Source organism: Lycium barbarum, chromosome 1 (assembly GCF_019175385.1).
Source record: "Lycium barbarum isolate Lr01 chromosome 1, ASM1917538v2, whole genome shotgun sequence".
NCBI lineage: Eukaryota > Viridiplantae > Streptophyta > Magnoliopsida > Solanales > Solanaceae > Lycium > Lycium barbarum.
The window spans coordinates 148,837,325-148,864,270 of record NC_083337.1 but is presented as its reverse complement, the minus strand read 5'-3'; the positions used below and the strand labels follow the sequence as shown (position 1 = coordinate 148,864,270).

The 26,946-nt window shown below is 36.0% G+C and overlaps 2 protein-coding genes across 5 annotated transcripts; one reads left to right on the top strand and one right to left on the bottom strand.

The window, feature by feature from the left end:
* The first annotated feature begins 299 nt into the window (after positions 1 to 299).
* LOC132643105 (nuclear-pore anchor) lies at positions 300 to 9,520 on the top strand. Of its 4 annotated transcripts, none has more exons than XR_009583553.1 (5): positions 300 to 453; positions 550 to 894; positions 1,627 to 7,498; positions 8,862 to 8,951; positions 9,055 to 9,520. XR_009583553.1 is itself a non-coding variant. In XM_060359905.1 (4 exons), the coding sequence occupies exons 2-3, from the start codon at positions 589 to 591 to the stop codon at positions 7,456 to 7,458; spliced, it is 6,138 nt and encodes a 2,045-aa protein (XP_060215888.1). In that variant the 5' UTR covers positions 300 to 453; positions 550 to 588; the 3' UTR covers positions 7,459 to 7,498; positions 9,055 to 9,520. The 4 variants fall into 4 exon arrangements, 1 of the variants encoding a protein (XP_060215888.1); XR_009583565.1 differs by having other exon boundaries at positions 8,793 to 8,951; XM_060359905.1 differs by lacking the exon at positions 8,862 to 8,951.
* A 1,719-nt stretch (positions 9,521 to 11,239) lies between these two features.
* Positions 11,240 to 20,507, bottom strand: LOC132643088 (uncharacterized). The gene is made up of 8 exons (XM_060359904.1): positions 20,134 to 20,507; positions 19,602 to 19,697; positions 18,886 to 18,969; positions 17,747 to 17,907; positions 17,492 to 17,609; positions 16,840 to 16,975; positions 14,345 to 14,523; positions 11,240 to 11,682 (listed from the first exon to the last, which is right to left on the bottom strand). The coding sequence occupies exons 1-8, from the start codon at positions 20,341 to 20,343 to the stop codon at positions 11,443 to 11,445; spliced, it is 1,224 nt and encodes a 407-aa protein (XP_060215887.1). The 5' UTR covers positions 20,344 to 20,507; the 3' UTR covers positions 11,240 to 11,442.
* Between the last annotated feature and the right edge of the window lie 6,439 nt (positions 20,508 to 26,946).

Here is a 26,946-nt window from a genome sequence, read left to right as displayed (position 1 = left end):
TGAGTATTAATTTTTAATAATTTTTATTTAATTTTTACATTTTTCATGACGTTAAATTTAGAATATCAATAACTTTTTTTAATATTTCACAAATCACATAATTTTAAATATGTCAAACAAATAAGATAATAATTTTTAAGATTTGTTTCGTTTGGTACCGACCGCGCATTGCGCGGATACGAATACTAGTAATACTATTATCGTTATAACTTATAGTAAAGGTGTATTGTAAAATAAAATAAAAATTTAAAGTTAATTAATATAATTTTTTTTTTTAAAACTGATCAAGAAAAGGAAAATCGCACATAACATAGAACTTGAGATGGAGTAGTAAATAAATTACAAAGCAAGGGTTAAGACCGAGTGATATAAAAACACACGAAGAAGAAGAAGAAGCATCATCGTTTCAGATTTGCCCTAGTCCGCATTACCCCCACTGATTTCCCATTTCTGGTAAGTTTTTCTTCACAAATTAGGGTTTCAAATTGCAAAAAAAACAATTTCAAAAAAAAAATTAGGGCATTAACATAATATATTTCATTCTCACAGATTAATTGATGAGAAAGTAAAGAAAACGAAAGTTTTACGATGCCGTTATTTATATCGGACGAGGAATACTCACGGTGTTCAAACGACGTCGTTTTAGTAGCGGAAAAAGCGGATGAGTTTATTCGCGATTTGTACAATCAATTGGAGACTGTGAAAGCACAAGCTGATGCTTCATCTATTACTGCTGAACAAACTTGTTCTGTGCTTGAACACAAGTACGTTTCGCTTTCTTCCGAGTACTCTGCGCTTCAATTGCAGTACTCTGAACTTAAGGGTTCCTTTGATGGACGACTAGATGAACTCTCGAGAGTACAAGCTGAGAAACAGCAAGCTTACCTCCAATCTGTAAGTATATTTTTCTAATTCACTTTATTTGGAATTTTTGAAGTTGGAGTTGTGTTTGGTTATAGTATTTGCAAATAATATTTGGTTGTTTGAATGTATCCAAAGTGAAAAAAACTGAAAGAAAAATAGTGTTTTCCAAATTGTAAATACATTGTATTTGGAATTTCATGGCCAAGCGCTGATTTTCAAATAAAGTGAAAAAAGAAAATTCCGGGAAAAAGCGAATAATTCTCATGGACAAACGGGTGGGCGTTTGGACACAAAAAAAAGTTGAAAAATGGTATTTGGAAATTGGAGTTGTGTTTGGACATGAATACAACTTGAAAAAATTGTTGTTTTGTGAGAGTGATTTGGAGTGAAAAAAGGGTATTTAGAGTTTTTTCAACTTCAAGTTGAAAGTTGAATTCCGGAAAATTGTAACAATTATGTCCAAGCATGATTCCAGAATAAAATTCCGGGAAATTATCCATGGTCAAACGGGCCCTAAAAGTATCAATAAACACTATCCTAGTATCTATATACCCTGTATAATTATCATAGGGCCCACTTTATAGCCAACCAAATACTATAAATTATTCCGGAAAATGATTTATAGGGGTAAAAGATTTTAATGAAAACATTTTCCATGAAAATTAATTAATTTTTCTTTACTGAAAGCATCTGAAGTTCTGTCTTTTGTTGTTGGATAGTTATTTTCTGTTGTATCTGATTGTTTTTGGAACATGAAAACAGATTGGAAAGGATGGAGATGTAGACCGGTTATCAACAGAGGCTTCAGAGCTCCGGAAAACCAAGAGACAGTTGATGGAATTGGTGGAGCAGAAAGACTTGGAGATCAGTGAGAAAAATTCCAGTATCAAAAGCTATCTTGATAAGATAGTTCACTTGACTGATATTGCTGCAGATAGGGAAGCACGGGTCTGTGACTTGGAGACTGAAGTATCACGCTGTCAGGCTTCTTGTTCGCGGCTTTTACAGGAGAAGGAGCTTGTTGAGAGGCATAATGCATGGCTTAATGATGAGTTAACGGCGAAGGTCAATGGTCTCATGGAGCTGCGTAAAGCTCATTCTGAGCTTGAGGCTGATATGTCTGCCAAACTAGCTGATGCCGAGAGAAGATTTAATGAATGTGATAGGTCTTTGAAGAGAAAAGAGGAACGAGTGAGAGAACTGGAGTTAAAGTTCACTTCTCTAGAGCAAGATTTATTATCCTCCAAGGATGTAGCAGCTGTGAAAGAGGAGCAAATGTCTGGTGAGATTGCAACGTTAAACAAGCTTGTGGAATTGTACAAGGAGAGCTCCGAGGAATGGTCTAAGAAGGCAGGAGAACTTGAAGGAGTAATTAAAGCTTTGGAGAGTCATGGAAACCAAATAGAGAATGACTATAAAGAGAGGCTCGAGAAAGAAGTATCTGCAAAGAAAGAACTAGAGGAGGAGGTTGCATGTTTGAAAGATAAGCTTGCGAAAAGCGAAGCGGAATTAAAAAAGGGAGAAGATACATTAAAACTTCTTCCTTTGAGTTATTTTACGAGTGAATCATTGCCAAACTCAGTTGAAGCTGGTGACATGGTTGAGGATGATCGCATGGTTGTACCTAATCTGCCTATTGGTGTTTCAGGAACCGCATTAGCAGCTTCACTTCTTCGGGAGGGTTGGAGTCTGGCCAAGATGTACACCAAGTATCAGGAAGCTGTTGATGCACTACGACATGAACAATTGGGAAGAAAACAAGCTCAAGATGTATTGGAGCGAGTACTCTATGAAATAGAAGAGAAAGCTGGAGTTATCTTGGATGAGCGAGCTGAACATGAAAGGCTGGAAGATGCTTACTCTTTGCTAAATGAAAAACTGCAGCATTCTCTCTCTCAACAAGCTGATTTAGAGAGAAACATTCTGGAATTAAGGGCTGATATGAGAAGGCGTGACCGTGATTATGCAGTTGCTCAGGCGGAGATAGTTGACCTCCAAGAACAGGTGACGGTGCTTTTAAAGGAATGTCGTGATATACAATTCCGTGGTGGATCGGTGGGCCCTAAAAGTGACGATTCCGTGGTATCAAGTTCTTTAATTATGTTTGGTGCTGAATCTAATGCTGATGATGTTGGACGGCTGTTGAGCTACAAGGACATAAATGGTCTGGTTGAACAAAATGTCCAGCTGAGAGGCCTAGTTCGCAGATTTACTGACCAGATTGAGAACAGGGAGTCAGAGCTGAAGGAAAAGTATGAGAAGGAGCTTCAGAAGCATATTGATGAATCTAAATCCCAGGTTAATGCAGTACTGGAAAGAGCTGATGAGCAGGCAAAGATGATTGAATCACTCCATACATCTGTGGCAATGTACAGAAAACTTTGTGAAGAGCATACAGTTGTTTCTCCTGATACTCAATCTCAAAAGTTAGCAGAGGTTGAGAGGCAGGAAGTGATGCTTATACCTGATTCTTCACATGAAGTTTTAGGGAGAGCACAAGAACGGGCTTTTGAGCGTGTAAAATGTCTTGAAGAAGAATCGTCAAGATTACGGAGCGAGCTAATCTCTCTTCGCTCGGAGCGTGAGAAGTCAGCTCTGGAAGCACAGTTTGCCCGAGATAAACTTGACAGATATATGAAAGATTTTGAGCTCCTCAGAGAGGAGCATAATGCTGTCATCACGAGAAATGTTGAGTTCTCACAGTTGATAGTTGACTACCAGAAGAAGCTGCGAGAAAGTTATGAGTCATCGAATGCTGCTGAAGATCTTTCTCGAAAGCTAAAAATGGAGGTGTCTATTCTAAAGAGTGAAAAAGAATTGCTGATAAATGCTGAAAAGAGAGCTTCTGATGAAGTAAGTAATTTGTCACAGAGAGTGCATGGTTTGCAGGCCCATTTAGATACACTGCAGAGTACTGAGAACGTCCGCGATGAGGCAAGAGCTGCTGAGAGGAAAAAGCAAGAAGAGTATATTAAACACATTGAGAAAGAGTGGGCTGAAGCTAAGAAACAATTGCAAGAAGAGCGTGATAATGTTGGGAACCTTAGGCGTGAGCGAGATAGTGCTCTGAACAATGCATTGAGGCAAATCGAAGAAATGAGAAAGGAACTGACCAGCACATCGCATTCTGTGGCTGCTGCTGAATCTAGAGCTGTTGTTGCTGAGGGACGATCTGCTGATTTAGAGGAAAAATTGAAAGCTTCACAAAGCAAGGTTTCTGAAAGAGCTGATGAAGGTGGTCCCTCCTCTTCTACTGAGCTTTCTGACAACGTGCACTCTGCTGAAGAAGTTAAAAGACTCAGAGAGGAGGTGGAGATTAACAAAAATCACATGCTGCAATATAAAAGCATAGCTCAGGCTAATGAAGAAGCGTTGAAGCAGATGGAATTGGCGTATGAGAACCTCAAAGTAGAAGCTGATAGAGTGAAAAAATCAATGGAAGAGGAAGCTTTATCCCTTAGGAAACATGTTAATGAGCTTGAGAGTGAATGTAATTTGAAGTCCATTGAAGCAGCTTCTGCAACTGCAGGAAAAGAAGAAGCTGTCATTGCTACTTTAGCCGAAATATCCAGTCTGAAAGAAGATAGCTCTGCTAAGATGTCACAAATTTCTAATTTGGAGGCTCAAATTACTGCTTTGAAAGATGATTTGGACAAAGAGCATCAAAGATGGCGTGCTGCTCAAGATAATTATGAGAGACAGGTAATCCTGCAGTCAGAAACAATTCAAGAACTGACTAGAACGTCTCAAGCTTTGGCTGCCTTACAAGAAGAATCATCTGAGCTCCGGAAATTGTCAGATATTCTAAAAACCGAAAATAATGCATTGAAGGCCAAATGGGAGGCAGAATTGTCGGCGTTAGAAGTGTCAAAAATTGAAGCAGAAAAGAAATACGCTGAGGCTAATGAACAGAACAAAATATTACTTGACCGGCTTGAGGGTTTGCACATTAAACTGGCTGAGAAGGACCGTGTATCTTCAGGTGTATCTTCTGGAAGCACAATGGCCGAGAGTGATGATGGGTTGATGAACGTTGTGAATTATCTAAGACGGTCTAAGGAAATTGCAGAAACAGAAATTTCCTTGCTGAGACAGGAAAGACTTAGGTTGCAATCACAGCTCGAGAACGCTCTGAGGAGAGCAGAGGTAGCAGAAGCATCACTTAGTTCTGAGCGAGAGAATTCGAGAGCTCAGGTTTTAAGTGAAGAGGGATTTAAATCACTGCAGCTTCAGGTTAGAGAACTGAACTTACTTCGTGAAAGTAACTTGCAATTGAGAGAGGAGAACAAACACAATGTTGAAGAATGCCAAAAACTTCGCCAAGCTGCCCAGAAGATGAAAACTGAAGTAGAAGATCTGCAGAAACTTCTCAATGAAAGACAAGCTAACGTGGAAGCTTGTAGGAAAGAAATTGAAATGCAGAAGCTGGATAAGGAGCAGCTTGAGAGGAGGGTCAGTGAGTTGGTTGAGAGGTATAAAAGTTTTGACCTAGAAGAATATGCAAGACTGAAAGAATCTGCTTCACAGATGCAGGTGAATCTGAGAGAAAAGGATGCAGAATTGGAGAAAATTAAGAAAGCGTTATCTGAGCAGCAGAATCTGGTATCTAGCTTAGATCAAGACCTCACAAAGAGCAGAACAGAATTGAGTCAGAGAGAATCTAGAATCAACGAGATTCTGCAAGCTGAGGCCTCGGTGAGATCCGAAGTTGATAAACAGAGAAGGTTCAATGCTCAATTAAAGAAGAGGGCAGACAACTTATTAAAGGAAAAGGATAGGGCAGACAACTTGTCAAAGGAAAAGGACGATTTGGCTAGAGAGAATCAAGCTCTATCCAAACAGTTGGAAGATGCTAAACAAGGGAAAAGAACTGCTGATGCTGCAGATGAACAAGCCTTGAAAGACAAAGAAAAGGAGAAAAACACCAGAATCCAGGGGCTTGAGAAGGTCATAGCCCAAGAGAGATCAAAGCGTTCGAAGATTCAAAAGACAATAAGCGATTCCTATGGAACTGTGACTCAGCAACGGTCCAAGCTATTAGATGAACTGGACAAGCACAAGCAGGCTCTGAAGATGCTTACCGATGAAGTTGAGAAGATAAGGCAAACCAAAGGCAGTCAAACAGAGGGCACGTCAGTGGATCAACTTCTTTCTGGGACTCACTTAGAGGATTTTACTGCTGCATATCTTCAGGCTGTAGATGAGTTTGAACGGGTTGCACGTAATGCGCTCAGGGCTTCTGGTGCTGCTGACACTTCTGCTCCAGATGCTTCTGTTTCTGGCTCTGTCGTTCCAGGTCCAGCAGCTACGTCTCCGCCACCAGCTAGCTTGTTGACTTCCACTCCTGTAGTAGTAAAAGGAGAAGAAGAAAGGAGACTTGTTTTATCAAAGATAACATCTGAAACTCGTAAAACAGGAAGGAAGTTGGTTCGACCTCGCATCACAAAGCCAGAAGAACCTTTAGCTGATGTAGAGATGCAAGATACGGATGAATCCAGCCACAGTAGGAAGCATGTGACACCTCAAAATGCAGAGAATCTAGATAATGCCACATTACCAACTCAGCCACCAATTCGCAAGCGCCCACCTGCAGCATCTACCTCAGACTTACAAGAAGAGACTCCTGCCACGGGTGAAACCTGCTTAGATGTGGCTCAACCCGTGCTTAAGAAGTCCAAACATCTTGAGGCACCTCAAGAAGGCAGTGAAGACAAATCTGCTGGTAATGTAGAAATTTCAGAATCTCTGCCTACTACGGAGGAACATGATGCTGGAGATGAAACCCAAGGTTTGAAAGAGGAAGCCAGTGATATTGAGAAGGACGAGACGACACTTTCTGGAGAGCAGGTTGAAGAGCCACCAGTTGTTGCAACAAATCAGGCTGAGTCACAGGTTGATAGAACAGATGTTGCAGATGATACTTTTGTGAGGCCTAATGAAGTGTCTACCCCAGATAAAGAATCAACATTTCAGGTGCAACAAGAGAGAGAGCAGCTATCGATGGATGAAAGGGAAGAGGGAGAGCTAATTGCTGATCCTGAAGACATCGGAGATCTTGATGGAGGTAGCAATTTATCAATGGGAAGCCCAGAAAATTTGGAACCTCAGACTGATAACTTGGCTGTTACTGATGAAGATTCCTTGCTTGCTCCAACAGACACCGGGGAGATAGAATCTTCCCAGCTCCCAGATGATGATAAGAATGATGAAGTTGATGCGACAGAAGAGCTAGCTGAAAGTTCTGATAAGTTGAATGATGGTGGTGACCAGGTTGCTGCAGAAAGTGATCAGGCGGTGGATAGTGTTGTTACTGGTGAGAAACCATCAAGCAGTCCAGTTCATAGTAGCAATTCAAAAGAAGGGGGTCCGGTTGACAGTGCTGCTTCTGAAACAGAAGAAGGAAAACAGGTTTCACCTGTCAATAGGAGCTCAAGAACCATAAATTTGAATGAGAGGGCTAGAGAAAGGGCTTCCATTAGGCAGGCTGCTATGCTTTCCTCTACGCCGACAAGAGGCCGTGGGCGAGTTCTTCGGGGTCGCGGTGGGCGCAGTGGTCGCGGTGGTCGCGGTCCGATCTCTGGTCCACAGGGTTAATCATTTTGCACTATCATCCTCTGCACAGACCTCGTCATCTGTAAGTTATGACATATCTAATCGACATTTTATAGATTAATTTCATGCATCTCACTTGTAAAAAAAACAATTTCATGCAACACAGGTTGTGCTTTTATAAGAAAGAACTATAAAGAGCATGCTTTAAATTCTAATGGATTTCTTAAACGTTATTGTGTGAGCTCTATGGAGTTTTTGTCTTGGCTATGTTATATTCTACCTTCCCTGTATCCTTCTGTCAAAATATGAATATGTGTGAGACCATTATTTTCAGACCAATCCAAATTTTACAGTTATAGAATTTCTCACTTAGTTGAAAAGAGGAAAGTGATTAGAGGAGATGAGCTGGTACTATTCCCAATTTATTGAATTAAGATGGTGAGCAGTGAAGACTAGGAACAACCTTTTTCGTCTTCTTTGAAATTCTGCTGAATTTTCACAAGAGTGATAATTTTATTTACTGAGCTTTTGTAAAAGTTTAGAGCTACTTAACTCTGCCCCTATACAACAAGTACTGTCATGAACGCATTGCGATAATTCCTTCTTCCTAGATGTGGCAATTCTAGCCCGTAATTTTGTGACCTGGGAGCCTGCTCAAGATTCAGCAGGTTGGGTAACTAAAGGGATGGATAGTAACTGTACTCTTTTGGCATTATGTCCACAATTTCATTGCATAGGTCCAAGACGGCCAACTATTAAAATAAAAAAAGATCCAAAGAACCCCAATCCCCCCACCCCCCCCCCCCCCCCCCCCCCCCAAAAAAAAAAAAAACCAACTCAACCGCACAAAAAAATAAAATTCACACTAATTTATTTTCCCTTTCTAGTTTCTTGGGTTTCAGTTTTTCCTTTCTCCTTTTTTTTTTTTTTTTTTTTGGGGAAAATGGTAATTTGTATTCTTCAGCATTATGGAGATGCTGGGGGACATTGAAAAGAAAAACAAAGAGAGAAATACTTACAGAGATCCTAATAATTCTACCAACTGTTCTGTTTCCTCTATATCTTTTTCTTTACACCAAAAATAAAAAGATACAATACAATTCCACTTAACCTCCCTTTTTCTCTCCGCTGAAATAGATGAGGGTTTCTATTTCCTTTCATCACCCTAGGATTCTCATGAAATTGCTTGCATGCACAATCTGTGATCAATATACTTATTCTTGTTGCAGCATTTGGATCAATTTAGTATTATACTTATTTTAATTTGATCAGTTATTTAGTAATTGACTTATAGAAGCATGATTATGTTCTTGTACTAATATTTTGAGTTTAAAATTGCTGATTATTCTCTTGCCCGGCTACTCTTATTTGTGCAGAGCTGGTAATAAAGATTTCTGAATATTTGTGGTATATAAACTAGTTTTGAACCCTTTTGCAATGCCTAGGTTACATTCTGATAACATTGATATTAATTCATCTGGGAGACTCTTCACTAGTGCTCGTTCTTGTCACTACATTCATCTTCCAATCTAAAGGTAGGGACAGCTGAGTCTCCTCTTTTACTTAAGTAACTATTCAAACATTGCTGCCTTTATTTGATTTTATTTTTAACTCCAAATGATCTTGCTTCCTTTACAGTGCATAGGGTAAAAGGGAGCTGACCGTTGTCGAAGGAAATCAATTATGAAGCTTTGACAAGTTTTTTCGAATTTCTTCTGTTTGGAAACTTGAACTCTCGATGACGTTCTTGCTTTTCTGGTGAAACTCAACCTTGATGATGTTGTCTATGTTTAATGAACTGTGTGGCTGTCCTTACAATTTTTTTGGCCATCTATAGTGCCCTATGCTGTAGTCAGGGTGCTTGCGCCTCTGTAATTAGTCTTTAACTACCTCTGGCTAAAGTGGATGCTTTTATGCTGTTCTTTGTTTTTACGCCATATGTGACAGCTTATGTTTTCTGTACTGTGCTATTTTCTGCTATATGATAGATTTGGCATTAATTAGCCTCAAACTAATACTAATCCTCAATGCCAAACTGGTTTACGTTGGCTCTATATATTCTCAATCCCAAGTTAGTGGATTGTATGGGTTTGCATTTCTTCAATTTTTGCATAACTTGATGTGTCAGATTACGCCTTGTTTCTTTGTTTTATTTGCTCTTTTTTTTTTTTTAAATTTTTACAGGGAATTGCTTCAATTTAGCTTTACTTCAGTTTTTCTATAAATAGAATTGGTCATGGATGAGAAGCTGCTGAGATGGCCTCTGAGGCTGCCCAACCTTGTGCTGATGGTTAAGTGAGTACAGTTTCCATCCATAGTGGACGCATTGCCCTCCCAGTGAGTCCAAGAGTGTGAAGTTGGTCATGGATACCGTTTGCTTTTTCGAATAAAAATGGTGTTTTTTCCCTTAATCTTTTCTTTTATACATAGGGGGAGAGAGGAGAGGATTAGAAGGTGGCCGTGGGTAGCCGTCCAATTGAGCTACTATAATTTCCCAATGAAAGGAGTAGTTTAGTTAGGTTGGCAAAACTATGGCCGTCCAATTGAGCTACTGTAATTTCCCAATGAAAGGAGTAGTTTAGTTAGGTCAACAAAACTGTGGCCATTTACGGCCTACATGCGTATCATGAGATTTAGAGGCTTTGGGTTTGAACTTTTGTGTGGGAGAAGTGTTTTTTCGTAGAGAATGTTTTACCCCTTCTTAATCCGACTGGGCAAATTAGTAAAACTAGTGATGTTACATGAGATGGCTTTAAAAAGAGAAAAATAGAAGATAGAAAATTCATCTAAACATGCATAGCCGAGGGAATAACAGACCCTCACAAAACCATGAAAATATTTCGAGCACTGTGAAGCAGGGCGTATTACGTATATGCCAGTGCTAAGAACTCAAACATGAAAGTTGCTACTTTGAGATCTGGGTATTGTAATAACTAACATAACTAACCCAGTTGAATATGAAGAAGAAATTACAAGACGTCAAGAACCAAGGTTACGATTTTCTGCAACTTAGAGGGAACTTCCCAACAAAAAGAATTGAAGTATGTGCTTCAAGAAATAGTCTATAGACTAACAGCCACAATGAGTTTAGGCAATTAATTACACATTATCAAAACAACCTTTTTCACGTGCACTTCGAGGTTAAAACACAAGAACAAAAGCTAATTATTTTAGATGGAAACTTCATCTTGTTTGCTAAATCAACTATGGCGATGATTCCAAGTTTAGGGGTAAGAGATTAAGGAAATTCTTATGAGAGTTGACATATCTAACAAACGCAAACAACTTATTTGTCTTAAGCATGTTTCACCTGCAACATTTTAGTGAAAGTTGCTAATATTCTTCTGCAATCCGTTAATTCCGTTGGCGACTATGGTCGTGACTTTTTCACTGTAACATTGAAAGTACAGTATTATTTCTTCTATAAGTTAACAATTCTTGCTTCGACAATATGTCATTTCCACTTTGTTGCTTAAGTTATCGTTTTTGTTTTCAATAACGTACGAGGACAACTAACTTCCTAAAGAAAGTTCTCGATATATGTCTATAAATGTGAACCCAGAAAGTAACAAAGTTCTATGATTTATATTGTTTTGTGTTCGTAGAAAGGAGACATGGTTGGCATCTCGGGACAGAGACGGTTTTTGAGCTTTCCATGTTACCAGAGAAAGCCGGTCAAATTTTGTACAAATGTGGGATATTGACATTTCAATTTGATGTACGCACCAGTTTGAGATGAAGCAAATTTAAATAGCCTCCCTATCACTGTCAAGTCCTAACATGATCAATAATGTTGATATCGATATGACTAAAGAAAAACAGATTGGCGAACTGATTTAATCTGATTTACATTGCTTCTCACTGCAGGCTGTTAGTGGTGTTGCTGGTACACAATAGATTTGGCATAGACAAAAGTCATCTTGTGGTAAGTTTAGACGTTTTTAACACCAAAAAAATTCAAATCTAGCTCTGCAATAATGAGAAACTTCAGCAACTTTTTGATAAGAAAAGAAGAGAAATTGGCAGTTAACTTGAAGCAGGATCTCTGTATCTTTTGAAAATGTCTTCAATATCATGCATTACTTGAGGTGGCAAAGGTCTCTCAGTTGTCAAAAAAGCATCGATATCTTCTTTTAATTGATCCACTGAAGTTGCACCTATAATTGAGCTCGTCATAAATGGCCGGTCTCGGGCAAATCCTAGGGCTAACTCAACCAGGGATAGACCATGCTTCTTGGCCACTTCTTCATATTTTATAGTTGCTTCCTGGAAATTAAACATAAAACACATCAAAAAGACATCCAAGCAATCATTAACTTGCAAATAAACTTCTCACATTTTTACATGTCTAAAGTAATAGATGACTACTGAAGTAACAACGCAATGCAGATTGTAACTTAGAGACAAGCAACAATTTTCTGTTTATTCTTTGACATTCTCAACTGTGTGGTCTTCCAATATATATTTAAGAAAACACCAGCAAGCAGAAGAAATAATGGCCCTCACAACAACCCAAACTCCCATAAAGATGGCAGTGCAAGTTATTTTGGATGCTCAGTCCTTCCCAACATGAATCAGTTCTCTATGAGAAAAAAGCTTCTCACTTACTAGTCTACAATCAAGATTCAGTTTAAATGCATACATCCAACATAAGAGCAAACACCACATGAAATTGTAATCTCCTATAATAACTCATGAAATACAGTGTCCACCATTAGAATGTCAAAGTATAGTGTAGTTCCTATATTAGGTATTGTCCGTCTTCCATATGGAACAAATATTCTAGGTGTATTTGACACCTATAAATAGGTGTGTCTTGTATTCATCAAATTATCAAGTAATCAATATATCTTTTCTCTTCTCTAACCCTTACATGATATCAAAGCTTCTAAAATTTACGTAAAGAGCAGAGTAGCTTTCACCTCACAAAACACGTCTTTATGCCGGTTGGGTGATCAGAATTTCTCTCTTTCTACAGTTTTATGACTGTTGCTTCTTTTCAGTGACTGTTCTAGCAAAGCTGCTCCTATTTTTGGTGATTGTTCCAACGACCTCACGTCTATTTGTGGGGAGTGCTCCTACCACGGAGCTCCTTTTTTCAATCCAGGTTACCATTCCGGAAACCTTACACTTAATTTTGGTTTATCATTCCACGTCACCCTAAGTTTCTTTTTAGGTGAATCATTCCAGTGGCATCACCTTCTTTTCTGGCAACTGTCCCGTGCTTTTTCTCCGCTAACCATTCTGGTAGAACCACCTGCTTCAACCAGTATTTTGCCCATTCTTCCAACCATTATTTTGCCCATTATTTAAGTCAATTTTTATTAGCAATTTTCCTGCATGAGATTCTAGTTGGAAAAACTTCTCCAGGAAAATCCTAACGATTTTCAAGCAATCGTTCAGGCAAACATTATTCAGTTTATTTCTGGTGATTGATCGCCATTTCGGCAACTGTTTTTTTTTTCCTTACTTTTCAAAATAAATGAATTTAAGTTGCTTACCCCTTTGAATTTGAGGCGCTATATTAGAATGTTAAGCGAGAGGTTAAAATGTTAGTCATTAAGATGTGCATTGTCCCACACTGAACAATATTATAAGTGTGTGTTTTCGACACTTGTATTCATCAAATTATCAATAAGCAACATATTTCTTCTCCTCTAATTTATTACAGCCACATATAATTGTCTAACACCACTTAAAATCGTGATCAATAAATTATGGAGCCTCATTCTTCTTCCATTTCCTTGCATAAAGCTGCTCAAATAATACCTTTCTTTGTGATGTGTGTTCATAGTGGGTGAAGGGAAACACAGGTGGTGGAGAGTAGGATATAACCTGTTGATAGGCTATAAGTAGGCCATATGCTATTGTGAGGCCCCCCCTCATTTATTTCTTAATTTGTCAGGAAAAAGGGCTGCTCATCTTCATATGGTTTGGCTTCCCTATCACTTGACTATCTAGCGGTAGAGTAAGTCCTCTCTTTGGATTAAATTCAGTGGTTGTATGCTCGACTGAATACAGGACCAGCTAACTTGTATCTAGTTTTCTACTATTACATATAAACGCGTAAAGGAGGGAGCTTCCTTATAGAAAGCGGAAGGCTGGTCCAAAACAAGGTGAAAATGCCACTCCCAATGAGATCAATAGGAAATACTATTTGCTTTATAAGAATAAATAATATTTCACTGATATGACATGAAGTTTCACCAGAATTGTCTTGACCGTCAAGAAATAATTGTTACTGAATGATCTCTTACACTTATTCACAGTGTGGAATGATTAAAGAATGAACTTATGAACCTTGATCTATATGAGATGCACTATTTTTTTTTTCTTTTTTCTCTTTGTTGCTTACACTGAGCGTAAGGACGGGGTGAGCGCAAGGGAATAGGCCATTAACTTTTTTTTTGGACTGCTCACCTATGTCCTTTCAGATCCACTTTAAATTTCCTCTAAATTTTCATGCAATAAGTAGTTCTAATCTTAATCAGGTCTTATGTGCAAATTTATAGTTCTTGTGTTTAAGTTGCAACTGAATTTTATCCAACACTGCCTAGTAAATACAGCAATAACAAAGTAATACACACAACAGACAAAAAGGAGCAGGATTTATTTATCGGATTAGGTGCAACTGCAGCAAAAAAGATGCAGGGAGAAAAGACAAATTCTTAAGAGTTTTTTTTTTTTTTCAAATTTATTGAACCATTTCAAGGTATTTAAATTGTCAACTTTAGTGCTTTGTTCGGGGGCGGGGGAGGAGAGGTATTGCGGTATGGTGGCCCCTAAGTTATGCCTTCCATTCGCTCCTAAAACTATGTATTTCAACCTCGGTAAACTTACACTTGAAACTTTAATTTTTTCCAAACTATAAAGCTACTCAAACAGTCAATTAACTTTTATTTTCTTGTAAGACTTGAAAAACATGTACCTTGGCAAGGGATTTGTTGTATCTTTCCATGTAGCCTGGAAACAGGTTAAATCTCCCTTTTCTAGCAGCTTCAGAGTTACTGTCCAAATACTTCCCCGATAAGGATCCACCAGCCAGTGGGGAATAAGAAAGTAACCCAATGTTACAGTTGTTTGGGTGGCATACTTCGATAAGATCAACTACAAAGAAAAACCAAAACTCGTTATGCTAAATGGTGAATTAAAATGATGATGCTCAATGTAAATACGATAATTTTTTTCTACCAAAAACTGCAGCTACGGTTTCTTTATTCTCAAGGAACATGTATAGCTGCATTTGGTTGTTTCATTATTTTTTATGAGTATAGGTTAATTTCACTAGGTTATTTCACTCTTTTTTTTTTTTTTTTTTAAAAATATCAGGAATACGTTATCTTATCACTTAAACCATAAGGTCCTTAACCAACAACATCCAAGTACAAGTAGGCCCAAAACTGATAACATGTCAATGTGAACAAAAAAAAAAAGGTCTTTTCGAAAGATAACAAATGTCATTTCGGAGTTTATAGTGCCAAATGTGATCATCTGTAAGAATAATAAATTGATATAATCAACAATGCAGATAAACTACAATGTTAAGCAGGCGTTGTAGTTAGGCAGATAGCATCTATGATGAGTATTGAGAAGTCTGTGAGGATCTAATAGACTTTATCCAGTAGGTAATCACATTCCTTAGGGAACTGAGCTCACCAATGTTGAAACCAATTACGCAACTGGAGTACATATGGGCAAGGGTGGCTTAAGTCAGATTAGAGAACAGATGATTAGAAAGGAGATCAGAATCAGTTCACCAATACTCAAAAAAATCTTTAAAAAGTGGTTTTCCATTTCTTTAAGAGGTACAGGCAGATTACTACATGTGATTCGTGCAGCGGCAGCACGGATGATATGAGCTCTTTTATTTTATGAATGGGAAAATGACGAAGATGGCACTCATGAAAGTGTATTATTAAGGGCAGCGATTGGGGAAAACTGGATCCTAATAATCTAAGAGAGCAAACAGGATTCAATAATGTAAATAACTAAATAAGAAAAATACTGACATATTGATTTGCACTAGCGCTGTTAAAGAATCTTAACACTTAGGGTGTGTTTGGTATGACGGAAAATGTTTTCCAAGAAAATATTTTATCGGAAAATAAGTGATTTTCCTACTCATTTTCTTGTGTTTGGTACGCAAGTTGAAAAATGTCATTTTAAGAGTATTTGAAAAACACTATGAGGTTTTTGACTTCGAGTGCAACTTCTAATGATGGGAGGTAGGCGGGGTAGGAGGTTGGGGTAGGGCAGGGGGTTTGGTGCGGTAATTTTTTATAAAAATAAAATAAACTATATGAAATAGAAAATTCGAGAGGGGGTAGGAGTGGATGTGGGTGTATGTGTGGGGGTAGGGTGGGGAGTTGACGCTTGACGGTAGGTGGGGTAGGCGGCGAGTGTGGGGAATAGGCGGTTGATGGTAGGTGAGAGGTAGGGAGGGGGTAGGGGATGCGTTGGTGTGTTTTATTGAATCCGAAAAATGTTTTCCTTCAAATTTCTAAGGAAGACATTTTCCAAGATATTTAGTGCAACCAAACAAGAGAAATTAGGAAAACATTTTCCGTCATACCAAACACACCCTTAATCAGAAACCAATTGGCAAAGGGTAGTGTGTCCTAGGCCACCTTGCACTCTTTTATAAATCATCAGTGGAGTTATTCATTTTCGTTTTTTGCACTCCTCCAGTCATGCAACCTAAGATTAAAAGCAAAGCCTCTAGACAAATGAATTGACCCCATGAAGCATCTATTTGGATAACTCAAATGGATGCACAGCACAGATGTTTGTTGTCACACAGAGAGGTTGGGTTAGAGTCCCCCAATAGCTGAGGGTATTGGGTTATAGTGTTTTAGCACGATCTTGGTCAATCCTCACTGAATGAGTTAGATACTGCGGTTGATAGACACCCATCCCTGATCTTGGTTAACCAGATGTTGGGCAGCCTATGTTTATATTATCCATACTCCAAATGTCCAACTCTAAGCATGATGGGGAGGGTTAAATAGTAAAGTCCCATATTGGTTGAGGGCATAGATTTGGGACAATACTCACCTCATGAGCTAGATTTTAGGATCGATTTAGGCCATGGGTCCATCTTTCTTAACAGGCTGAATGATAACAGAACCTCATATTTTGGTACCAGGTTGAAGAATTTGATCTTCCGAACTCAACTAGTGGACTACGGTTGTGGTACCTCAGCATCTTAGTCAAAAATCTTGGATTTCTTCTCATTTAATGACCTCATTTTACTCTTAAACAAAGCAACATTTATCACTCATAACTTGTAAGAGCCGCCAAAGTATGAACGAAAAGATTGACAAAAGTGCTGCAACAATCAAAATATATGTTTAAGCTACATTTCTCGTTGAGAAGAGTTTCGCATCTAAATAATTAAGTACGATATTATAAAGGACAACTTACTTTCAAAGTGACACCTAACCAGCAGACTGTAGCTATTCTGAATGCTGACAATCTTCGGCAATCCTTCAACTTTTGCAGCATGGACAAACTCCATTACTCCATATGAAGTTTCATTGGAAATACCAATGTAGCGCACCTGAATAATTTAGTAATACTTAATTGTTACTTTAAGATAACTAGATTCCAAAGTTAACTATCCATAAAATAAATCAATTTTGAGATTTTACAAAGTAAAATAAAAGCTCAAATTATTTTGCAAAAATGTGCAAACCAAACCATGCGTAAACAATCAGGTGTGCTTATTCACTCAGCATGAAAAATGTGAATAAAACAATGTGTAAAAGATCAGGTTTGGTTACTCACTATAAGCATTGCCCAAAATGTGTAACCAAACCATGCATAAGAGACCTGATTTGCTTATTTACTAACATGTTTCATTTACCAGTTCAGTTCCAAGCAAACATACACCCTGAAGTTTCTCACTTTAAAATGATATTTATATTATCGTTTAGGAAAAAATGAAAGATAACCTCAGCCTTTGATTAGTAAAATGATAACTATAAAACATCTTACTTAGTTCATTTCACTGACAGATCTGTAGTAATATTGCAATTGTTACTCCCTAACAAAAAAACAGCAAAACATACATTACCTTCCCTTCATCGATGAGTTCCTGAAAGGCTCTAAGCTGCTCAACGAAAGGCACACTTGGCCTCCATTTTGAAGGTTCATAAAAGAACTCACCGAACAATGGTACATATCTGTCTGGCCTGAGAAGTTTTACATCAGATTACAGAACAAGAGCGTGGAGGTTCGAGTCCTCTTCAAGGCATAATATTCAGAATGCTCATTACTTATTAAAATTCAATTCTAGAATCCTTCAATGCTAGCATCGACAAATACTCACCAATGTATTTGGAGTAAATCAATGTAATCAGTATTGAGACGTTTCAAACTTTTTTCCACACTTTCTCGAATATTAGCAGCATCTACTCGCAAAACTTTTGCATTTTCACGTATATAACCTGATCTTTCTGAATAACCACAAACTTTTGTAGCCAAAATCACCTGAAGAATAGAACATCAATACATTATTAGATATTATCACATACATATAAGTAATCTTGAGATAAAAAGACACCACCACATTATAGCTAGAATGGCTCAAAAAATACGGGAAGGAGAGGTTCCTCTACATAAAAGAATGGTTTTGGTAGTTTCTTTACTACGAATTACAGTTGGCATCATGGCCATGCTAATGATCTTAATTATTATTGTGCAAGCGAGTTGGAAAAAAAAAATCTAAGTCAACTGCACAAGTGCTCCATTATGCCATTTGTGGACTATCGGGAGGACATTTGAAAGGTGAAATCCAGCGTGAACCTTACAAACATATTTGCAGCGTCAAGTTCTTAACAATCTATGCCGTTCCAAGTTGAAAGTACTCATGCTTGGGCTTAGGCTATTAACTAATAAAGGTGGTTCTGATTTGTTCTTCTTTCCAGCTTGCATATAATTTTCTAATAACATAATTCTTGCTCTTCCTCATAAAAGAAGAAAAAACAATTGTACTTGGAGAATACATGCATAAATCAGCAGAATCAATAAAACCAGAATATGTATCCAGTAGTTGTATATGCGTATGCCTACAGCAAAGTGACTGCACAGAAAAGGTCAAATCAGTCCATATGGCAACCCAATCAAGGGTTTCTCTTCCAAAAACCTCTATTTAAAGCAATCCTGCTCCAATGGCCTTTTAAATACTAACATAAAAGAAAGACCCCTGCATGTGCTCTATCGAACTATTCTTTAGTAAGTGAATCATTTTCTCGTGGAATTCATTTAAAAAGATCAATAGCAGTTACAGTTCACTGCAATAGATTTGAAACAGTAAAAGGACAACTATGAAAATCTTTTCTTATGGCTTTCTAGTTAGCAAGTAGTGGGCATGGTCCCTATAAGGTTCCATACAAAAATAAAGCAAGAAATTGATAATATATGCACAACTTATCATATAAATGATTTCATTTCACAAAGTAGAATTACCTTATCACGGGGTTGGGACTTCAGCCAGCTACTAATGTAGAGATCCGTCGTTCCTTGGGTCTCCTTTTTCATCGGAACAGGATACTTGGAATACAAAAGCAAAGAAGAAATAAATATAACAACCAGATATATGTATCAAGAAAAAAGAGAAGTAAGGAAAGAAAAAATTATAAATTATCTGTAACATTAACAGATATGACCTCATTGATCAAGCTACACTCCAGGAAAAAAAGACATTTTTAGGCAATAAAGTATACTCCTAGATTCTAATTACATCCCAACAATTCAGAAACTAAGGGCCCGTTCGGCCATGGATAATTTTCATTTTTTCTCGGAATTGTATCCCAGAATCTTGTTTGGACATGGAACAGTTATAATTTTCCGAAACTCAACTTAATATTCCGGAATTTGAAAAACTCCAAATACATGTTTTCACATTTTTCACTCCAAATCACTCACAAAAAATCAACATTTTTCCTAGTTGTATTCATGCCTATACACAACTTCAATTTCCAAATACCATATTTCAACTTTTTTCCAAATACTACTTTTTTTTTCTTTCAAATTTCACAGTTTTTATGTCCAAACGCCCACTAAGCTTCTAGTATCAAGATAGTAAAATGAAGAACAGTAACAGCATAATAAATGAAAGCAATTTCTTCCTAACCAAAAAAAAGAAATAACAAGGATGTTTAAGTTTGTGTGGAGGAGCTTACAGCTTCAGCAGTATCAATAATATTAATTCCTTGATCAAATGCATAACTAAGTATTTCATGAGCTTCCTTCTCTGTATTCTGTTCTCCAAATGTCATCTGCAACATTTCATTTATCAATGAGTTCACATTAATAAATCTTCAATCACATCCTAAATATACAAATGAACATAACAACTAAAAAAAGAGGCTAAACTAACCATTCTTTTCAATTTAAAACGTAAAATTCTCTAATAAATTTGTTCACCAATGAATTTGGAAGGCCCTCTGTTTGAATTTTGTTTGTCTTACTTTCCTTTTTAATCTGCCTAACAAAATATACCTCTTTTTTGGCTAACTCTTTAACTCCAACTTTACAGCATCTCTAAGGCCACAACATTAATGTCAAATCTTTAATTCTAATTTTACACGTGACATGTTACCACAAGATTAAAGGTTAGTTTGACACATTCTACGTATCTTTTAGTTTCTTAAACTCCGTATCAAGTCAAAACCAGATAAACAAATTGAAACAGAGTGAGTGAGCACTTATTACAGTGCCAATAGTAATTTCGCTGATGTTAAGATCAGAGTCACCGAGTTTTCTGTACTGCATAGCATTCTTCTGAGCAGCAACAACAATTGTGCTGTAAGTCTTCTTTTTTCTCAATTGGCGCGTGAAAGACCGGTAAGATGGAATGCGAGTGGCTGTGGTGTTAGAGATAAAGGCCGGCATTATTACAGAGGAAGTGCTGCACGAAGCCATGACACGGTCCTTAGTGTTATCAAGATTCAGAAAACTGTTTGAAACACTGCCTTACAAAAATTTAAGGATGTTGATTTTGTGAAAGAGGAAGTTACAACGTTAGTCCTTTTTTAGAAATACAAGAAACAAGATGGATTCGCTATTTCGCTTATAGTAGTAAAAAAGGAATGGACCCCGACTTTGTGATTGGGCTTTTTTTCGTAACTATATACCTCTATGGCTCTATCCAATTCCATGAAATTTCCATAACCGGATTGTCCTTGAAATGGAATCTGTCTTTAATTTATGTCCCTCGTATACGTGGTCTTTAATTTTCCCTCCTGCTTCTTATTTAACCAAAAATATTTAGACCTACTTCGCACGATATAAGTTCTGTAACATTTTTATCTTCGGAACTGAGCTTTTGCCTCGCCCAACACAAGTTCCATAAGAATTAAATTATGCGGCATAAGTTGTGTAGTATTTTTTGGATTATAGAAAGTTTTGCCTTTTTCGACATAATTTGTGTGGATGTTATAATACATATGCCAAAGTTAAACGTAAACTATGCCTTGTGGAATTTAAATTATGCAGCACCAAAAATGCTGAAGGGCAAAAAAGACCACAAAGTTGAAGGACAAAAATTAAAGACCACCCCGAAAATAGGGCATTTGTGCAAATGACCCATAACTTTTTCGCGGGACATGCATAAGTTTATATTTTCGCATCATAATATTCCATAAATTATGATAGAACTTATGTCTCAATGGGCAAAGGTTCAATTGCTAAAGAGAAAAAAATTGAAGACGAGCCCATTTGAGGGCCAATGCATGCAATTTCTTCATATCCAATTCCATGAAATTTCCATAACTAAACCAGGGCAATTTGTAGGATTGGCCTTCGTTGGGGGTGGTCTTTAATTTTACCCCTCAAAGTGGTGGTCTTTAAATTTTTCCCTTTAGGTAGAAATTCTGCCCTCAGGCAGAATTTACATGGCACAGGCAGAATTCTGCCTATGCGGCCCAAATTCTGTCTTAAGGTAGAATTTTGCAAATCTTTCGCTGGACAGATTTGCAAAATTCTGCCTTACGATTTCATTTTTTTTTTTAATTAGCTAGGGTTCGAACCCACAACCTTGGGGTGTTAGGCGAGGGGTAAAACTTAAAGATCACCAATTTGAAGGGTAAAAATTAAAGATCACCCCAAATGAGGGTAATCCGTGCAAAAAAAAAAGACTAAACCATGCAAAAATTGGATATGTAAATTCGATTCCTCCTATATATTCACTGTAGGTGGGGAAATTGTACATAACTATTTAGATCTTAGTTGTTGTAATTATCATATACTTAGCATATTTATCTAGAATTAACAGAACACGACATTTTGCGTACATTAATGGTGGTTGTGGGGCAAAACCAGTCAACCTTTCTTAGAGTATTTATTATCAAGCCCTCGAGGATATAGAACTAAGAATATTTCATGTGTCGTTCCCCTTATTTTTTACATATTTGATGATAAGTTCTCTTCCACGCAGAGGCGGAGCTAGAATTTGAGATTTGTGGGTTCCGAATTCAAATCTTCAAAGTTACTGAGTTCTAAATTACTAATTTATACATATTACATAAATTTCTTAAGACAAATACAAGGTGCGAACGTATGGTTGTGGGTTCGGCCGAACCCGCCTTTTGACACTGTGGCTCCGCCACTGCTTCCACGGTTACCTAATAACAGAAAAGACACTATCTTTTACTGTCTTTGCCAACACTTTTTTGTTGCCCTTGCCTAAATCTCAGTGAAAAGATGAAAAAGATAAGTTTTTAATTCTGACAATGCCAATAATATAGCGCATTAAATAACGCGAAAATCTTGTCTGTATATCAAACAGTCGAATAGAAGCACATAAACCATTCAAAATGATCGATCGTTATACATAACTTCCAATGAAATGAATAATAACATACATTTATAGACTAAACGTTTAATGTGTTACTAATTATCCTATTTTACAAATTAATTAATCTCTTCTTAGAGTCCCAGAAACTTTAGAAATATATTATTACTAAGTATTATTTGCATAAGCATTAGCTTGACTTGTGCCATCCTTTTGAAAAATTAAATATAAATGATAGAAAGAAGTTACGTTAATGTCAAGACATTGCCTTTCAAAACGATTGACATCCAAACCAATCTGCGTAAAATTCATGATGAATTAACTAACACGCTATAATCATTTTGATTTATCATTTAGACCTTTACATCATTTAAAAATAAGAAATTAAAATCACTTCTACAATTTTTCTTGGTACGTAATATATGAAAGGAATGGGTGCCATTTTATGATCACATGCAGTTGTAAGCTAAAGTTTTCTGCAACTTGTGATGGCTATTGGCTATTGGCTATTAGTGAGTTCACCTGGATATGACCGTACATTATATTGAGGACTAAAAACCTGTTTTCCATTGTCATTTTTGTCGATTCCTATGGGCATAACGCGGTTAAAAGTTATTCTCATCTATGGCCCCTTTTGAAGTACTAAAAGATTTGGGGCATTTTACAATTAGAACTTTGCATTAATAATCCTCGTTGAGCCCTAGTTAACTGCTGACATCTCATGTTTATATATAACTAGCTAGTAGCAGTGATGCTGACATCTCATGTTTATATATAACTAGCTAGTAGCAGTGGATTCATTTTAGTGGTGGTACGATAATGTCTCCACATACTTCTAATATTTCTTTATTTTCGTGAAAATTTTTGAACATCCAATTTAAAGTCGCAGTAAGTTATAGTCCAAGACCTTTAGTACTGTCCTATGAGTCAGAAAATGAGCTTAATTATCTACAGTTGACTCTGATTCCATGTGAAAAAAGTCGAGTATTCTATTTCTATCTAATATCTTAATGCAATGCACATATAGAGTAGCCGTACCGTAACCCTTTATAAACTCCTTGATAGCCCTTAAATAACCCATTCAGAAATATACTTAACTCAGTAGTTCTCCTTGGGTACTCTACTATTACTGTCTAAGAATCCCCTTCTGTGTTAACTAGCGAGGGCGAGCTATCTTATTATAATTCCTCTGCAACTTCTGAACAGATATGAGCGCAAATTTAATGTGTGATACAACACGTGGTCTATAAATTTTAAATTTAGAGAACGTAGGATGAATTGAATATATTTTGGTGTAATGACCCAACACAATGGGTAACCTATATTTATAGTACAATTACAATACAAAAAATGGAAATATAATAAATATTAGGATACATATATGATAATATAATCAACTATGATATATTCCAGTAAACGCTAATTATCATGTGAATCTTCTGAATATTTGTAGAATATTCTCTAACACCTCCCTCAATCTGAGCGGGAGGATCGAACGTTCAGATTGCTAACCAAATCTATGAATCCAGAAAGTAATGACGTAGTTAATAAATTTGCAAGTTGCTGGGACGTGACACATGATGAACTAGAAGATTTCCCGAGGCAACTTTCTTAAGAACAAAATGACATAGTCTATTGAAACATGCTTCGTTCGGGAGTGCAACACTGGATTTTGAGCAAGATATAATGCACCAATATTATCACAGTAAGCTCGAACGGGCTCTTTCAAGAAAATGTGTAAATCACACAATAGTTATCGTATCCATGTGACTTTAGCTGCAACAGAGGTTAGGGCATGATATTCCACTTTAGTACTTGAACGTGCTATTGTGGGCTGCTTTTTAGCTGACCAAGAAATAAGATCGTTTCCGAAAATATTCAATAGCCAGAGGTTGAATGCCGACTAGATTGGCATCCCGCCCAATTGGCATCAGAATAAACAAGAAAATTAGGTAAGAGATCACAGTAGAGTTGTAGGCCAAAATCAACGGTCCCTCGAAGACAACAATAAATTCGCTAAACATTGCAAATAAGAATGACGGGATTGATGGATAAACTGCGACGCTAAATTCACAGCAAACTGGATATCTGGTCAAGTGAAAGCCAGATATTGTAGTCCTCCAGCTATTTTTCGATATTCAGTCGGATCTTTTATGCTCTGATACCAAATTGAATATATTTTGGTGTAATGACCCAACACACTGGGTACCCTATATTTATAGTACAATTACAATACATATAATGGAAATATAATAAATACTAGGATACATATATGGTAGCTAGTGTCATTTGGCCAGTGCTAAGCCCGGGCCCAAACCGACATTAAAATTGAATTTGCAGATATTTTTTAATGTTTTTTGGTTCTTGCTCCTTTATTTTTTTTCTTAATATTAGTTTGACACTTTATAAAGAATTCTAAAATTATTAAAGTAAAAAAAAAAAAGGTATCTGAAAGTTAAAGGAAAACATTTTTCTTAGTTTATATATTGGACTAACAAATGAAAGCTTTTCTAATTTCTATTTTACTGAACTTTTGAGATAATAGTCTCCGATGATCCAATGAGCTTTTCGTATGTTATATTAATTTCATTTATTTCTCTGAATTGAACCCATACTAGCTAATTTATTTTTTACAAAATGATACTACTAATTGTCAAAAATATTTAATGCTACAATATTGTTGTATGATGAAATTAATAAAGTTAACTTATAGATCAATATAAATAATTAAAATTTTTGGTATTGCAAGATACTTTTGTAGATGTCTTTCAAATTAAAAAATAGAAAAAATACTGCAAAAACAATGAAATTAAATTATTCTTACTTTAAGCTTTCTTTTTCCTTCCAAAAAGTGCATGTTAAAAAAAAAAAAAAAAACTTTTTCCCTTTTCTTAATTTAATCAACTTTTTTATGCATTGTAATACTTTTTTTCATGTTGAACTTAACTATTTTATCCGGAATTATATAAAATATTGACTATCCCGTATTTTTCAAAATATTTAATATTAAAAAAAGTGAAAATATACCTTTGCAATTTTTCAGTATTATTATTGTTTGAAGATCAAATTTTATTTTCTTTAACTACATTTTTCTTCAAATATTTTCATAATATATATGAAATTAATGTTTTATAGTTCCTCTTTTAATATAGTCATTTATTAGATAAATTTTATGTTAAAAGTGTATGCAAGTAAATTTAGATTACTTAGCTATCATACTTCAGAATTCATTTTTCGATTGAGACGGAAGGACTATAATTTACATTTCTGTTACATTTTAAAAATATTTAACAATGATATAAGTTATTAGTGTTTATTCTTTTACTTTAAAACTTAATCCTACCTTAAGTGAAATCTTTGTTAATTATGTATGTTTGCAAGCGCGTAACAACTATAACAACATATCCAACGAAATCCCACAAAGTGTGGTCTAGGGAGGGTTTGCTTGCAAGCACATATAATACAAAATTACAGGAGAAAATAAAATAAAAACACTTTACATTTAATCGGACTAATAAAAATTAAAATATCATATGATAAATGGTAAATAGCATCAATAAAATAATAATATCATAAGAACAATGTTTTAATTCAATAATTAAGCCTATATAAAATATAAATTAAATGATAGGACGATTCTTTACGTGTCTATAATAAATTATTAAGATATCATATGATAAATGGTAAATAGCATCAATAAAATAATAATATCACAAGAACAATGTTTTAATTCAATAATTAAGCCTATATAAGATATAAATTAAATGATAGGACGATTCTTTACGTGTCTATAATAAATTATTAAGAAAAACTATAATTTAAAACAAGCTTAATGTAATATTTTCACATAAAAGAAAGATCATAATATGTATGATTAGTGTGCTTTAATTTGTGGGGCCCATTATCAACTTTTTATGAAATCATCACTTCTAATGGTATGGAAAAAGTCCTTAAAGTTCCTGAAATTTACCAAAATGTATGAGGACTTTGTAAGTCATTAAAACTTTAATTAAGATAAAAATAAAGAAAAAAAAATTCATGTGAGGACTACAAAAAATAGGTATTCTCCCTTATATATAGTAGTAATAATTAAGATAAAAAGAGAGAAAAAAATTTCATGTGAGGACTACAAAAAATGTTTATTCTCCCTTATATATAGTAGTAATAATTAAGATAAAAAGAAAGAAAAAAAATTTCATGTGAGGGCTTTAAAAAATAGGTATTCTCCCTTATATATAGTAGTAATAATTAAGATAAAAAGAAAAAAAATTCATGTGAGGACTACAAAATGAGTATTCTCTCTTATGTATAGTAATCAACTATGATATATTCTAGTAAATGCTAGTAATTATCTTGTGAATCTTCTGAATATTTGCAGAATATTCTCTACCAGGATGCCTTTTAATTAACATTTTTTAAAATCGAATTTGAATTCACCTAAATTGAGTATCAAGTGACTGGGTGAGTGTTTCTTCAACATCTTATAAAGGACATTTTACTCTTTTACATGAATTCCTCTGGAGCAAAGTGTTGCATCGTTCTTTGTTTAAAGGGACAAACCATGAAAAAGTATTTCAATGTCATTGTCATCCAGAATCCTAATGGATACACAATCTAGAATTAAGAACAATAGCTGGAAAAAATCACTCTCTTTTTTTTTTTTTAAATGAGTGAAGTCATATGTTACACACCATTTTGACAAAAAGTTAAGCTAAGTTAGATGGTCACTAGTG

Coding starts and splice junctions, on each gene's coding strand:
- LOC132643105 (XM_060359905.1), top strand. CDS start 589: ATGCCGTTATTTATATCGGACGAGGAATACTCACGGTGTTCAAACGAC. Junction 895..1,626: donor AGCAAGCTTACCTCCAATCT/GTAAGTATATTT, acceptor ACATGAAAACAG/ATTGGAAAGGATGGAGATGT.
- LOC132643088 (XM_060359904.1), bottom strand. CDS start 20,343: ATGGCTTCGTGCAGCACTTCCTCTGTAATAATGCCGGCCTTTATCTCT. Junction 19,698..20,133: donor GCGAAATTACTATTGGCACT/GTAATAAGTGCT, acceptor GAAATGTTGCAG/ATGACATTTGGAGAACAGAA. Junction 17,610..17,746: donor GATTTACTCCAAATACATTG/GTGAGTATTTGT, acceptor AAAACTTCTCAG/GCCAGACAGATATGTACCAT.